Source organism: Halyomorpha halys, unplaced genomic scaffold (genome assembly GCF_000696795.3).
Source record: "Halyomorpha halys isolate HHAL.00 unplaced genomic scaffold, Hhal_1.1 Scaffold1478.1, whole genome shotgun sequence".
NCBI classification, from domain to species: Eukaryota; Metazoa; Arthropoda; class Insecta; order Hemiptera; family Pentatomidae; genus Halyomorpha; species Halyomorpha halys.
Window position 1 is genome coordinate 58,734 of NW_027109585.1, and position 16,331 is coordinate 75,064.

At 32.1% G+C, this 16,331-nt stretch overlaps 1 protein-coding gene across 1 annotated transcript in view; it reads left to right on the forward strand.

Annotated features, from left to right (window-relative positions):
• Window positions 1–16,331, forward strand: part of LOC106689821 (acetylcholinesterase) — an 82,902-nt gene that overhangs the window by 38,310 nt on the left and 28,261 nt on the right. The window contains exons 2-5 of the mRNA XM_014435003.2: window positions 290–507; window positions 5,224–5,449; window positions 7,057–7,183; window positions 8,879–9,057. Of these exons, the coding sequence (XP_014290489.1) occupies window positions 305–507; window positions 5,224–5,449; window positions 7,057–7,183; window positions 8,879–9,057 (735 nt within the window). The 5' untranslated portion in view covers window positions 290–304. The remainder of the gene's footprint in view (window positions 1–289; window positions 508–5,223; window positions 5,450–7,056; window positions 7,184–8,878; window positions 9,058–16,331) is intronic.

The window sequence follows — 16,331 nt, forward strand, 5'->3', positions numbered from 1 at the left end:
CAGTTGTAAATAGCAATAAATAAATTTAAAAAAAAAATTAATAATGGTTTTTATATAGGATACGGAGTTCGGTTGTTTCAAAAGAAGTTACTTAACATATTAAGGATGAAAACTGATACGAGTATGAGCGTGATCTTGGACAAATAACCTCCCTGTTTAACAGTTGTTCAAGAGACAGTACTTCTTGAATTTTCATGAGTTGGAGCGATATATATTTTAATTTTAATTTGAAATTTGTATAAAACGACTAAATGTCTCTACTATATACTAATACACTAAAATGTTGCAGAGGTAATGTAAAGAGATGGAGGTATGGCGAGCGGTGATGGTAGCGCTGGCGGCTGGAGCGATGGGACGGCCACAGAGCAAGGTACACGAGGATCTGGACCCTCTTGTAGTCAGGACCAGGTCGGGACTCATCCGCGGAATAGAGAAGACGGTCATCGGGAGGGACGTCCACGTCTTCACCGGCATCCCTTTCGCCAAGCCGCCTCTTGGACCTCTCAGGTATGCGTTTTGGTTAACACTATGGGAACAGGGGGAGAGTAAGGTTCCATAATCCTGTTCTTCTGCCATGATAAAATAAAATCAAGGAGTAGGAGGTTGGTTTGGTTTACATTGATGTAAATAGGGATTTCCAACATTATTATAACTATCTGCATAACGTTTCACAATGTTTGATAGAATAGAAAAGTAGAATCGCAAATATTGCAGAGAATAGAAGTTGTAGATAATCCTATTTCCATTTATTTGGTTCTTCAACTATGAAAATACATTAATTTGTTCTCGAGAAAGTCCCTCTGTTAAAACTGACATATTTCAATGTAAAGAGTAAGAATCCAAAAATATGATTACTGTTATTCTAATAAGTTTAGACTGGATATAAAATTTAATAAACTAAATTTCCATTAACTTCATAATTTTTCAATTAATGTTTTCTCAGAACTGTTAATTATAACTGGATTATAAATTTATTTTAGGGAATATATTGAAATATAAGGGTCAATGTTGTTTATCCCATTCGCATCATAAGGGTATATATAAGCGCATTTTGTCTGGTAACCATTACCAGAGTGCATATTACACACATGCATATTGGACGCGATGTCAATGTAAAAAGGTGATTGCAAATAGTTTCAGGATGAAGACACACACACAAAAAAAAAAGCAGTGAAGGAGTAATGTACACGTTTTATTACGATTTCTTCGGATAGTGACGATAGTAATCGAAGTGAGAGCGATTATGAGTTGAAGATAAAAAAATAACATACCTAGATTGTATAAATTTATATATCTTGGTAGTGTAAATGAAAACATGAAAAATTTTACTAGACAGGACGTTTACGACCTGTTTTTGACCAAAGAAATTCTTGAATATATTGTAACTGAAACTAATCGATTTGGTGAAAAGTATCTAAGACATTTTGAATAAATTTCTGTATAAGAATTGCAAGTTTATTTTGCACTCATTATATTGATGTCTATGGCACAAAAAGCTACATTGAAGAGTTATTGGAGTACGGACAAGAGCAAAAATTAGCGGAAGAAATACTTGAAAAAATGTAATTATATTAAATACATCACACAAAAAATTACACTTTGTCCATCATTACCACAAAAATTTACCGGTCAACATTTTATGATCCTTACTAAAACAACCAAAAGCTCGCAGGCACTGTGTAGTTTATTTTTAGAAAAATTATTTTTATTATTATTATAATACCAACGGAAGGGTCCCTTCACGTTCCATTAATTCCATAGCGTAGCCTATGGCTAAAGCTAGACTATACCACCTTAGCTGGACTGATATCAACACCTTTTATACCGCAAGGCAATCAAAGGGAGATGACTTAGTAAAAGTATGATTTTTTTTTTATAAATCACTAAAAAAAATAGAAAAATTACACGACGGTTTATTATTTAATTAATTAGTAATTGCGTCTGATATTAACAGATAATAAATGTCTAATCACATAATTAACTTAAAATATTTATGGCAAAAATGTGCTTGAGAATTAACAGTAATCACAACAACATTAGTGTTGTCAAACGCAAGGTTTGATTAACTGTTCAACTATGACTTTAAGTATGGAATATCATAGTTGGTCCTCAAACCTTTACGGGATAAGATGAACTGTAAATCTTGTGATTTGTGAGGATATCTTCCTCAAAATATTAAATGACGATATTGTTCTCAAAAAATATACTGTTTAGCAAAAATTACTTATACACAAAAACTACAATCACTATAAAAGCTTCTTGGTAAGTATGCAACAAAAGTTTACGATCCCAACTGGTAATTTCTTTAGTGGAAAATCTTGGAGGCAGAATAACCAAATAGATATAATAAACGAAGGATAAAAATATATAAAAATAATCATATCTTTCATTAATACAGTTCATTTTGTCGTTTTACAACCGTAAAACAAAACCTCTTGAACATTGGTGGTATAATGGTATTTGTGCGGAGAAAATAATATTCAAATCTTGGCCATAATCGTAAAAACATTATTCAGAGATACACACTAATACCATTAGATAATTATTCATTATACACATACAGGAACTTTCTACATGTGCACGATCCAAGGGAGGTGATGCGGTTAGCCTTTATCTCGGTGGGGTCAAAGGTCAGACCCAGATTCTGAGGGCAAATGAGGTCATAAGGTGAACAGAAAACACGAGCTACGGTCGAAACGAGCGGCCTTTGTTCAGAAATGAGGACCAGTAATATAGCACATCCCACATCGACGGTACAAAAAATAAACTTTAAAAAACAAATTAGATATATTAAATCACCCTTCAAGAGTTCAAGAAGTATTATAAGCATAATCTTCCCACAATATAATAATTGTTGTGTTTGGAACTTTTTTTTTTTAATTTTCCCTAAATAATTTAACATTTGATATTAAAAAACATTAACTACTGGCAATTAATTATCTGACAAGTTCACAAATTCACAGTCTATAATGATCAGTTATAAATTATTAGAAAAAAATTTATTTAATATATAAATATATTCAAAGATTTATATTATCAATAAGAGCTGAGCATACCGCAGTTTATAAACTGGTATTTTACAAATTAAAATTGTTTTACTCATTGAAACTTAAATTAAGTAAAAATTAAATATTATAAAACTTAGTGAATAAATTTGATTTCTTACAAAATTCTTGAAAAGTTATATTCAAATATTGTCCTGGTATTTCGCATGAAATTATGGATTGATCGATTTAAGGTGGATGAGGTTGCTAAATTAAAACGATGACCACTCCCGAAGCTTAAATATTTTACTAAGTTGTTTATAATTACTTCAACTTTGCGGGGTTTCTATCCTCGTTCAGAAATATACTAAAATACATAATCACAAACTAACTACTCATGAAAAGAAATATATTCTAAAATAAAAAATAATTCAATTTAATATTTTTAACGAAAATATGCACAAACAATTTACTTTATCCCTGTTAGAGTGACTTATATAAATAAAGAAATAAAAAATATTAAAAATATATATATTGTAGGGATTCAATATTGGAGGAATACTGCTTCGAAAGGGCCATGTTAATTTCAAGCAATCTAGTCGTATTGCCATCTACTACGGCACTCGGGAAAACGATTTCCTGCAAGCAACAGCGTATCGTTCCCAAAGGAAATTCGAAACATTGCCAACATTTCAGCAACCAATAAAATTTCACGTTTACGTAGTCTTTGTTTAATTTTGTAAATGTGGTTAGTTCTTGAAAATTAAGAGAAGATTATTTGTCAACAGATCATTTAGAATCCGTTGTATTCTGAACTATAGAAAACATTTAGGATATTAATCCAACAGTCAGAACTATTAACATAATATTAAAAAAATTATTTTTCATACTTGTATATATATAAATAATTTTATTTATTTATTGCTATTTACAAATAAATATTTACATTTTATTTATTTACTTTCAGGTTTTCTAGCTAATAAAATATGGATGTAGATTGATCTAATTCTTTTATATAATTTACTGTAAAATATTTATGTTTAATATAGGACAACATAAGGTATATGATATCCTTTATATTATTTGTCTAGAGAAACAGGTTGGTAAAGTAGTAATATAATTAAAAATAGTAACGTGTAATAAAACAACTTAAAATGTAGATATATAGCTAGTCCTTTAAGTTCCTTGTCAAGGGAGAGCAGTTAAATTAGTGTGTCAGAAAATGGGCGAAATAGGTTTATTTATGATTTAATGAGCAATATAAATTCTGACTTAAACTACTATTAGCTCCCTCCATATATATGAGATATGTCAAGAGATGCATTACGCGTAGAAATACGTGTGTCCTATATTGCAGGATCAATATAATCTGTAAAAGGATAAAAGATAAGAATGTGCACATTTATCACTGTAACTGATATCGTTTTAATGTTCTAGATAGTAATATTTGAAGATAAGTAAACGTTTTATAAAATAAACAAAATCAAACGTTAAACGCCCATGAAAAAAGCACATGTTTCAGCACCATAGCGAATTATGGGCCTAATAAATTATTAATACACTCTTAATTTTTGTGGGTTAGAGTAGAGAGCAGGTTCGATTCACCATTTATATCCTTTTCTTTATTTATTTATTTATGAATTTATTTCCATGACGAAGTATGAGAAATGATCAAAGCTTCAAAGGTTTTTTCTTGTATCGATTGTTGAATTAACGTCAAAATTAATTGATTTTGTTAAACTGGAGCCGAGCATTTTTTACTTTCATTATCCAGCTTAATGAGTACTTTCCTAACGCTTTTTCACTTCTTGTCAAAATAACAATGTCGTCTGCGTAACCAAGAATTAGTTATGACAGACATGCCAAAGTACTATTTGAATCAATACGTCTGATAGTTGTATGCACTAATAAGAGTAATAAGGATTACTCCTTCTTTTACCAGAAAATACAACTTTATAACATGTTATTTTTATAAAGTTAATTAGTTTTAGTGGGACATTAAACACTTCGATAGTTTTATTCTGTTAACCCGATCAAAGGTTTGCTTAAAGTCGTTGAAGAGCATGTGGACGTGTGTTGAGCCCATCGTAATTTTCGAGGCCTTGTTCTAGCCACATGCGGCTCTGTTTGGTCTAAACCCAATTTAAAATCTGAAATATTTATTTATTATATATAATTTCTAAAATTTAAATATCATTTGACTATCTATTTGATTCCAAACTGTTCTGTTCAACTTCAGGTTTCGCAGGCCGGTACCCGTAGAGCCCTGGAACGGAATATTAGACGCAACGCAATTACCCAACTCTTGCTACCAAGAAAGGTACGAATACTTCCCCGGTTTTCCAGGAGAAGAGATGTGGAATCCCAACACGAACTTATCAGAGGACTGCCTTTACCTCAACCTATGGGTGCCCCATAAGGTGAGGCTGCGGCATAAGGGTAATCAAGAAGGCTATCTTCAAAAGGTAGGACATTTATTTTACATTAATTAAATATTTAATTTATCATTTGAAATTAAATAGTTCTCAAATCAATTTTTTACTAGACTGATAAAGCATCAGTCTAGTAAAAAATAATAAAGAAAAATATCGTCCATATACACTCTACGGTACTATAGACACCTTTTACGCATCTCAGAATCGATGGATTTCAAAAAATAAGGTATCAAATGAAAGCTAATTTTATAGAGAAGAGACAAATTTCAATTTCGGTTATTAAATTCTTACTTGCTTACCCCTGTCGTACAAATCTGCTACCTTGGACTACATCTGGACAAACGACTAACCTGGAATCCTCAATAAGGAATAAACAAGACTGAAAAGACAGGGAACTGCTCGTCGATTTCGACTATTACACCACTTACTGGACAAACGGTCTAAACTTCCAATCTATTACAAAAGACTGATCTACATGACTGTAATGAAACCAATCTGGACATATGGAGTTGAACTTTGGGCCTTCACTAAACCTTCGAATTCCTCTCGTATCCCATCCTTACAATCTGAAATCCTCCGTACAATCCTCAATACTCCTTGCTTTATCACAAATAAAATCACATATAAAGACTTGATCTAGCTCGAGCCAGATATCATTCCTTCCATTAAAAACTCCCTAGCCATCCAAACCCATTATTTTCTAACCTTGCTTCCTCTTCCATTCCATCTTTACAATCCTCTGAGGCGCCTGAAAAGAAGATGGCCACGAGACCTGCTAAAGTAAAAACGTCATTAGAGTGCTACCAATAGGTTGTTCATCTAGACGCCTGTATCACTCCATAATAACTTACATAAAATCTACTGAATATATAATTATGTACACTTGTAAATTCCAATAAAGATAAGAAACAAAATCATTGAAAATCTACATGGCTAATATACTAAGAAATTTTTAGATTTAATTAATTTGATTTAAATTTTTTTTAAAAATGTATTTTTGAATTATTTTGTTCTTTTGATCTACCCCCCCCCCAAAAAAAAAAAATATTGAGCCATTGTCTTGATATCACTTTCCCGACTGAAGAAAGAAAATAAAAATTTTTATGGCGTTTTATATATTTTTTTTAAGCACCCTAAGCGCAGTAAACGGATCGGTTGTGTCGATAGTTTGTATAATTATCAATTTTGATAAATATCAGTCAGGATACATTGTGTACTCTCACTATAAAATATGATTACATATTTCTCTTAGGAATCAGACGTCAAAACGTAGACCATTTAGTGCAAGGGGGTCAGGTTGTTGTCCCTCAGGATAATTATACTGTATATAATTAATACATTCGGTGTCCCCACCGCATAATATGTCTACCATTACGGTCTGGATTGGAACCTTGCTGATTTTAACGTGTAAATAAGTACTGCTCCCTTACACTAGCCAACACGATCAGGCGATTGCGTGCTGTTTTTTCAATCGTCTCGGAAGCAATCGACTTGTTGGCCATTCTTAGTTTACAGAAGACACCATACCATCAATGTCCTTAATAAATTATTAGTCCATTTCTGTTTATAAGTTATATTTCGAACAGATTTCTTATTTATACTATAGTATACATAATTTATCCCGTTCCATTTTATAGGCACCCGTTTTGGTCTGGATCTACGGCGGTGGCTACATGAGTGGCACGGCAACACTTGACGTATACGACTCGAACATTCTTGCAGCCGCCAGCGACGTGATTGTAGCTTCCATCCAGTACAGAGTAGGTGAGTGAGATCAGTGACATTTCTTGAAGAGAAAAAATATCTCAAACGACTTTAATTTGAAATTTCCGAGAGCCAAAGATTCTTGTTTGGAGGTTTACTTTATCTCAAGACCAAGAACACCTACTTGAGATATCTTAATAACAATTAGGACAGCCTCATTCAGGTAAAAGATGTTGAATTTCAAAATCCATCCGTCGTTTCTTCAGTCTTGATCATCAATTCAGAATGTTTATTTAATAGAATCAGTACAAAAGAAACTGAAGTGGGTTAGATAGTTATGCATCTGGCTAGGATTTAGGGGAAACGATATCTCAAAAAGCTTCTTCTGGACCGAATCAGTAGGTGGAGGAAGCAGTGTGTAACGATTGCCATGGTAACATAAAAACACTGGCGATATCTGCGTAGACAAAAGGGATTAAGGGGAAAAACAAAAACACGAACAATAAGTTTAGACTGGAAGATTATTGATTGACCGTGTGTAAAGATGAAAGGAATATGGTCCGGGTGCGGTCAAAAAAGAACAAAAAAATAGTAATGGAAGATTATTGATTGACCGTGTGTAAAGATGAAAGGAATATGGTCCGGGTGCGGTCAAAAAAAATCATATAGTAGAAATATACTATTTTAATGAGCCAAAATTTTAATAAGTTTAGACGAGTGGGCTTTGGTTTTGTGAAGGGGAATCTTCAGCACGTCCTGGATAGGAGAGTTGTGGCATTACATCGTTAGAGATTATATCTCTATAATTCTGGTGATACGGTGACCGGAAAGGATATATCGGACAACCTTGTGTTCTGCCAGGAGTACACCCAAAGACTACGCGGGGTTCGAACTAAATTTTATTTTAATATCACTTCTATATTCCTTTGTGCAGTAATGTAAATAATAGTTGATAAGGTTAATCATTTAAGATAAAGTTAAGTCAACCTATAAGTTCTCATTGTTTTATTAACTGATATGAATTCTTTTCTTTCCTTTTTCATTATGTGTACATATATTTCTTCTTATCATTAAACTTTTGTACATATAGTTCTTCTGTTCATTCTGATGCAACTTGTTAATTTTACCTATTTTTTTTTTGTTATGTTTACTTAATATTTCAATAATTCAACAGGTGGAAGGTAACACCCCTAGGTTTTCTGTTATCTAGGTATTCGCCAGTGGTTATAATTCGATTATTATTTATATAAGGGTATATTGTGGGCATATTGTTTCGGGTTTTTCGTTATTTCCAAGGGAAAAATAACGTGGCGCTTAAGGAGCAATTTATTCTTTATTATTTTGTCTTTTTCCCCTTTTGGCGATTATACTTATTTTATTTTCCTTTAACTTCCTTCTCCGCTGAGCGTGAGCTACTATAAACGATAAACATATAAATAAGGATAAATCAAAATTTGCAGTTATAAGTGGTAAGATTATTCTGATGAGCGTGAAACTAATTTTAATGTGGTACAGATAGTATAAGCTAGATAGATAAATAAATATTTTTTAATAATGCTCTTGTTGAGTTACCAAAGAATGGCAATAAATTAAAAAAATAAATTATGTATAATGTTATGGATTGAATTAATATACACTTCTTAATTATTTTGGTTGACGCCACAAAAAATATACACTATTCCTTTAAAAAAATGTTCACTGTAAAATAGTATTTCCAATCTTGATGTTATATCCTAATCGAATATTGCTTATCAGGTGCTTTTGGATTCCTCTACTTGGAACCCGAATTGGCCAGAGGCAGTGACGATGCTCCAGGTAACATGGGACTTTGGGATCAAGCCTTAGCGATCCGCTGGATTAAGGACAACATCGCTGCCTTCGGAGGCGACCCAGAACTGATAACGCTCTTTGGAGAATCCGCAGGTGGAGGATCGGTAAGCCTCATTTTTTAAAACTTTTGTTTCTCCTATTCTTGTAAAAATGATTCTTCAAAAAAAAAAAAAAAAAAACTTTTTTATGGTGTACAAAAGGAAAGACATTCTAAAAACACATACAGAATTAGATAAGGAAAACTTAATTTTAATCTTAATTATTAATCATTTTTCAAATTCTCCAGAACATTAAAGAAAATCAAGATTATTTTTAAATAATGAATATGATATTTATCTATCTTTAAATTGTCAACATTTTTAGCCAAATGCTGTTATGTAAATCCACTGCAGTTTTTTGTATTTTAGCAAATACAGAACATTATTTAAAACAATACATATGACATAGGTCCTCAATGAAATAGTGGTACCCAATAGACTGATTAACAACCAACTTACAAGACAAAAGACCCTAACTCAACTGACGAACAAAAGGCTAAATTATAACGGTTTACTCAGACCTGTATGGACTCAGAGGACTGAATGTAGTGGTTCAAAGCTCAATATTTTGTGAAGCTATACATCTTCACAAAATCAATTCGCAGAGATAAGGTCAACAATTTATTTCGATATAATTAATGTGCAATACGAAATAGTATAGAGTAGATGTTTATATTAAAATAAGGCATGTAAGAACTTGAGGATCAGTAATGGTATGAAGATGTCTTGGTACAGGACATCTGTAATAATTTACATCAAACATACATCTGTAAATAATTTTAAAAATTAGTTTCTACCACACAATAGCGATGGGGTCTTAACTATTCAGGACGTATTTTATTACAAGAAAATATCTCAAAATAAATTCATAAAACATAATAAATGTTTAATTTAATTACAAAACTACTAAAATAAGGAGCAATTAATTACAAAATGGTTTATTATTTAAATAAATTATTTATAAAATTAATTAATAAAAATCAATAAATAATCGGTTTCGAATCATTATAGGAAGTATAAAAAAAATTCAAAATGCGCCAAGTAATGCCAAGTTTCGAGGACCGCCTGTGACTTAGGCGCCAAATCTAAAAAAAATTGGCCGAATAGTCTTGGAAAAAAGCCGCTACGGACCAACGGACTTTCTTATTAGAATTTTGGGTCCGAAACATTACCCAACATAGCTTGAAACACAATCTTCAATTTTCAGGGCAATAAAACTTCATTATTATAGAAAATATAGAAATAAAATTGATTCAATATTCATGGCATTTACCGCATTTTAAATATTGCTCGGTTTAACAATCTTAAAGTCTCCCCTCCTGGTTTTAAGCTAATATTTCAAAAGTGATAAAGGACCGTCGCTCCTCGCGGGTCTTAGTGGGGTGGGTCCGGCAGGGAAGGATTGCCTTTTTTTGTGTTATAATGTCCTTTTGTGAGATTGTGACATGTCGTACATCGACCAACTTACTTGTTACAATTGTCTGTTTGAAAAGTCAGATAAGTGAGGCTACTATGGAAGGCGGGAGTGGAGGGTTACATACCATTTTTCAAATTCAGGCGCATTTTAAATATCACTCGATTAAACTATCTTAAAGTTTCCTTTTTCCGTTTTAAGCTAATATTTCAAAAGTGATATAGGACCGTCGCTCCCAAAGGGTCGTAGAGAGAAGGAGTATTGTATTTTATATAATGTATTCAATTACTTATTTCGTCAGGGGGGTACGAAACCGTGAAAAACGAAAGGGCCACTTTCCATCAATGATCAAAAATCATCATCCAGCACTTAATGCATTTTTAATAGAATCCATTGTAGAGCCAAAGAAATTAATCACTAATTAAACAGTACATAAAAAAAAAAAAAAAAACTGCTCATTCTTTTTCCTATTTACAAATAAAAAAAATAAACTATTAACTGAACCTTTTTGTTTAGTATCTGATTACAATCCACTTGAACGGCGAAATATTAAATTATTACAGTTTTATTTATTTCCATAATAAATCTTCAAAGTAATAGAACTGCAGCAAATTTTCAAATTTAAAAGAGCCCCTATAAGGGAGATGATGTTGAGACAGGGATTCTGCCGCCAAATCAATACAAGATCTCTTCAGTGCTCACTCCTCTGGCCACTTGTAACGGCCGCTTCCATCACACCGGCTCTACGTCCAATATCACTACGCTCGTCTGCGCTTACGATTTATCTTTCGTATGCAGTGCTCTTATGTGATACTCATCCTAAGATTACGTATAGAATTTTGATAGCTGAGCAATTATGTTATTACTAAATTATGTTTTGTCTTGATTGATATAACTTGTGCAATGAGCATTGATTAACTTTAAAAAATAAAAAAAATTGACAACTCAACAGAATTACTTATAATGGTCTAGTAACTAAAAAAAATACATTTATTTGTTAAAAAGATTAAGATTTGAGGATACGAAGGAATACTTCGTTTTAAAACAGCATTTGTAAAGAAGATTAAAGAACACATATCCTTAACAACTGATGAGGCCAAAAACCATATCTTCCTTATCAAATATAAAATTATTACTCATCGGTTATCCCTAAATATTTGATCCAATGGAATTTAGTACTTATGTCACCACAAACCTAAGGCCAGGAGTTGCCTAACACCAAATTAAACCGCACTCGTGGTGTAAAACCAAGGTTCACGTCTAACAATAGTAATTTGTTTGGAATATATCCAGTTAAAAATATTTATTTTGAGCGATGTTCCACTATAAAATCAAAGCAACATGTGCTTAGGGATACAATGGTGCCCACCGGACAAACCAAGTACCAACAATCACCATGGAAACCAGTAACAATTTTACATGAGGTGCTGTTCAAAAAATTTTCTATTAAAGAGTTATTATAGACTAGTAAGTAATCGTCAGAGATATGAGCACTCGAATAATGTATTTTAAAAATCAATTAATAATTCTCTTTAATCTCATTTTGAAAAGTTACTTAAAAATCTTTTAACTATAGTTAAAGTGTAATATGGGAAGAATAGAAAAGGCAAATGACGCTGTGAGGATATTAGAGGCAAGGATCAAAGGACTCTTGCACCTATGCAAAATTTATACTGGAGCATTATTCTCCAAACTATGCCTGGAACGTTGATAAACTCTTGTTTGTTCTGCCTTTCATATAATGGAGTCACTTAATTGCTTAGTCTCATGATTGGTTCTAAGATACGCAAGTATTTTATGTTGAATTCTGATGTGCACCACTCCATTTTTACGTTATATCGTTCTTATCACCTTCTCAAGGGTTAATTTGAACAACTTCTATGAGCGTCTAAATTCCAACATAGACCTATTCTATGTTACTTCCCGAAAACACCTAGCTCATCCCTCATCGTCCACAACTGCCTACGCAATCATGGTTCGCATCAGGGAAAACTGATAAAAAAAAAAAAATGAAAAGGGTTGCGGAATACCCTGAATATGAACACAAGACTGGTTAATTGACTGGACCCATCTTATTATTTATCCACTCAATAAGCTTCTACACTAGGTCTGCTGAAATCCATCAGGCCGTAACCAAAAAATTTATAAAAAAGAAAATACTGGACATTGATAATTTCCAATAATCCTTAGTTATATTTCACAGTGAACCAAAGAGACACGTGTTTCGATTTCCGGGTTCCACGGGTATTATCAAAGGATCAGTTCAGGTATAAGCCTAAAAATATGTTTGTCTTGCTCTCTTCAACAGAAATATCGTGTCATCGATTTCTTCCCTCCCCTCCTAAAAAACTCTTTAAAACAATTATAATTATAATATAACGGTCTTGTAGAAGCATAGAACATATAAATAATAAATTACGAACCGAGGTAAAATCCTTTCGTTTTACTAATCATATAAAAAATCTTAGCCTAAATAGTATGAAAATAGGATGTACGTCATTTTCTATAATTTTACCTAGAAAGTACAGTAACTGTCGTAGTGATCTTAACCAAAATGGAGTATTATAGTTTTATTATATTATATACTTTAAAAATTTATTTTTCCGTTTTATTTGTCGTGAATTGCTTTTGGGCAAAGTTAGCCTCTAAAAGTGGGTCCTTACAAAGTCTTTACAAAGCAAGCCTTTACATGATCTTTTCGTGTCTTCCTCTTCTTTTTTCTCTTCCTCCTTAGAGCCTTTCAACGTGAAGGTGCGTCTGTCCAGGCAAACCAAGCCTCTCGATCCCGAACCAGCACCCTCATGGCATCCCAGCTTTTCCCTCTTCTCTCTCCCACTCTGGAGATATAGTAGTCCTTCCATTGTATTCTGGGTCTCTTTCTTTTCTTGGGTCCCTGTCTGCACTCTCTTTTTTTATCATAGAGTCCAAATGGAGTGTACAAATTTTAGTAATGGAAATTACCAAAAAAATTGCCTGAGAAAAAATAGAATACGGACCTCATTTTCGTTATTCCTTCATCTTCTGAAAATAATCCAGAATCATCAGCATCAGGAAATAATGTCCGAGAAAAAAAAATTAGAGTTTGTGATATCGTTCTAAGTCTGAGAGAGAAAAAAGAATGATGGAGTTATTTTTAGGAAAGGTTGTACATTGAGATATAAGAAAAAAGCAATACAGGGAATAATTCGGAAAAATAAGACATCCTAATCACCAGTGAAATGTTCAAACTGCAAGATAGCGTTTCTTCTAAAAAAAAAAGCTCACGATGTTGAAAGAAAAATGCCACAGACCAAAAAACTTACATTACTCTCAAAGGTTACAGAGTAAACTACTAACATAAGTTCAGATAGACAAGCAGAAATAAATCCTTATAGTCATACTAGAAAAGGTCATCGCTGTTATGAAATTTCTTCTCTATCTAGCAAAGAGCAACAAAGTTAGCTCCAGAGTGAACTCCAGGACATGATGGAATTGAGATAGCAGATGAACTAGCAGGAAAGAGTTTAATATTAATAGGCCCTGAACCATACCATAGTATATAATAAGGAGATAGCATCCTGGAACCTAGAAGGAAATATATAGCGCCAAAAAAACCTGATATGAAATAATCTCTAAACTCTTCATATACATTTCGAAGGTAAAAGGCTAAATTTCACCTAAATCTGGCAAGGGATGAGTTGAGAATAGTTTTATTTCTAAGGAAATTTCGTCTCAGGAAAATTGAGGTGCTATGTATATAGCGTCTATGAAGGATTTTTTTTATAAGAATGACCTACGTACTATTTCATTTTTTTTTTTTTTTTTATTAAATAACAAGAATATATTTTTTTTAAATTTTTGAGGTGAAAAACTTCCAAATACAATATAACCTATTCTATATTCTGCTTGTACAATGGTTCGGGACATTATACCAACTCATGCACAATTGCATCCAAAAATTGTAACAATTAAATTATTCTTATCAACAATTCTTATCTTTATCTATATATTATATATGTATATTTAAATTTTTTGTAATCATATTTACCTCATAATTGTCATTTTTTTCATTTTCCATTTTGAAACCATATCATTTATACACATATAGTTTAAAATTTATTTATAACTACATTATTTAAATTATTGTCTTTCACTAATGGTGCATTAATTTATCTCTGGAATTGATAGTGAGAGAGAAATACTTTATTTATTCATCTATGCTGCCTAAATACATTAGGTTGCTATCTCACACAGCATACTTATCAATCCGTAATCGGACATATTTACATTACACATACATGGTATAATCATAAAAAAAAGATATACAATAATAGGATATAATAAACAATTTTTTTTCACCCCTACAGTTTCCTTTTACAATCCATTTCGGTCTGTACAACCAATACAAATGTTTCACTCACTCCCATTTTTCCCTCTCATTTCTGCTCAATTATTTTTTTCACCTTAACGATTTAAATAATTAATATAATCAATTTCCTAAAAAGAAAATCCAGAAAAAGAATATATTATTTATCATTTCAAGTGTATACATTCACATACACATAATGTCTCATTTCTTTTCTTTTTTTTTAATCTAGAATATTCTGTGTGTAAATGTTTTCTTCTTATGGAACTTAATTGTAATTCTGAACGATATCTCAATAGACTACAGTATTCTCTTGCAAACTTCCGCCTTTTGAAGGTGTTAAAGACAACTGGAGGGAAAGTTATGTCATAACTTAGCTGCAAGGGTAATCATCTCATTGAAATGTAGAGAACGCCGGCGGTACATGGGAAGGTTCTGAGGCCTACCGATAAATGAAGTTTATCCTGGGTTCATGAGTTAGATCTGTTACATTATTTATGTAGTATGTTTCTTAAATAGATTATTGTAGAAATAATTAATATTCTATTGATAAAATAAGCCAAAAATGTATTATATTAAAATGAAATAAATACTTTAGAATGACGAGTATATATATATATATATATATGAGAAGAAGATGGTTGGGGGTGTGGTCAGAGAATAACACGAATAAGTTAAGAAATTTATTTATTAGTGTTAACGTTTCGGCCAGATTTTCTACCCCTCATCAGGGCTTAGAACAAAAACAAGATAACAGCCAAGTTCTTATAATTATTATAAAATTAAAGTTAATAATTATAATATCAAAATTAAAGTTAAATTATTATTAAATTAATATATTCATACTTCGTTGTTTCTGTGCGATTTTTCATTAATTATTTTATTTTACTTATATATTTAGCTAATTCTGCAAAAGCTTGCTAGCCATACCACCAAGTTCACCCTGTACAAAACGTTTATGAGGCCAGCCGTCACATACGGTGGAGAAACTTGGACCCTAAGCAATAAAAGCATTAACCTGCTGGACAGGTTTGAAAGAATAATTCTGAGGAGAATCTTAGGGCCCGTATGCGAGAATCGTAATTGGCGAAGGAGTAAAAATGGTGAACGTTTTGGGCTCTATAAGGAATGTAGCATCTCCTCGTACATAAGGATACAGAGGCTTAAATGGCTTGTCCATGTAATGAGGATGAGTGAGGAAAGACTGGCTCATAAACTGTACAGTTACAAGTACAAGAGACGGGAACAAAAAAAGGCAGTTATCTCACACCAATTTTTGATTACTTTAATGAAAACTAGGTATAATTACTAGTCAAAATTGATGAGTCTGCCAAGTATAAAAAGGGCGAATAAAAAATATCTGCTGTTTCAAAACCTGAAAAAAACACAATTTTTCATTCGGAGACCTATATCTTAAGAGAACATTATTTAAAGAAGAGTAAATTTGCTGAAATATTAGCCCTAAAAGAGCTATTTAGGTCCAATAGTTCTCGAGATATAGCTTTTTAAAAAGCACAATTTATTAAAAAATCTTCTGAAAGATTAGTAGTTAGTTAATTTATTTTGAGAATTCTATATCTC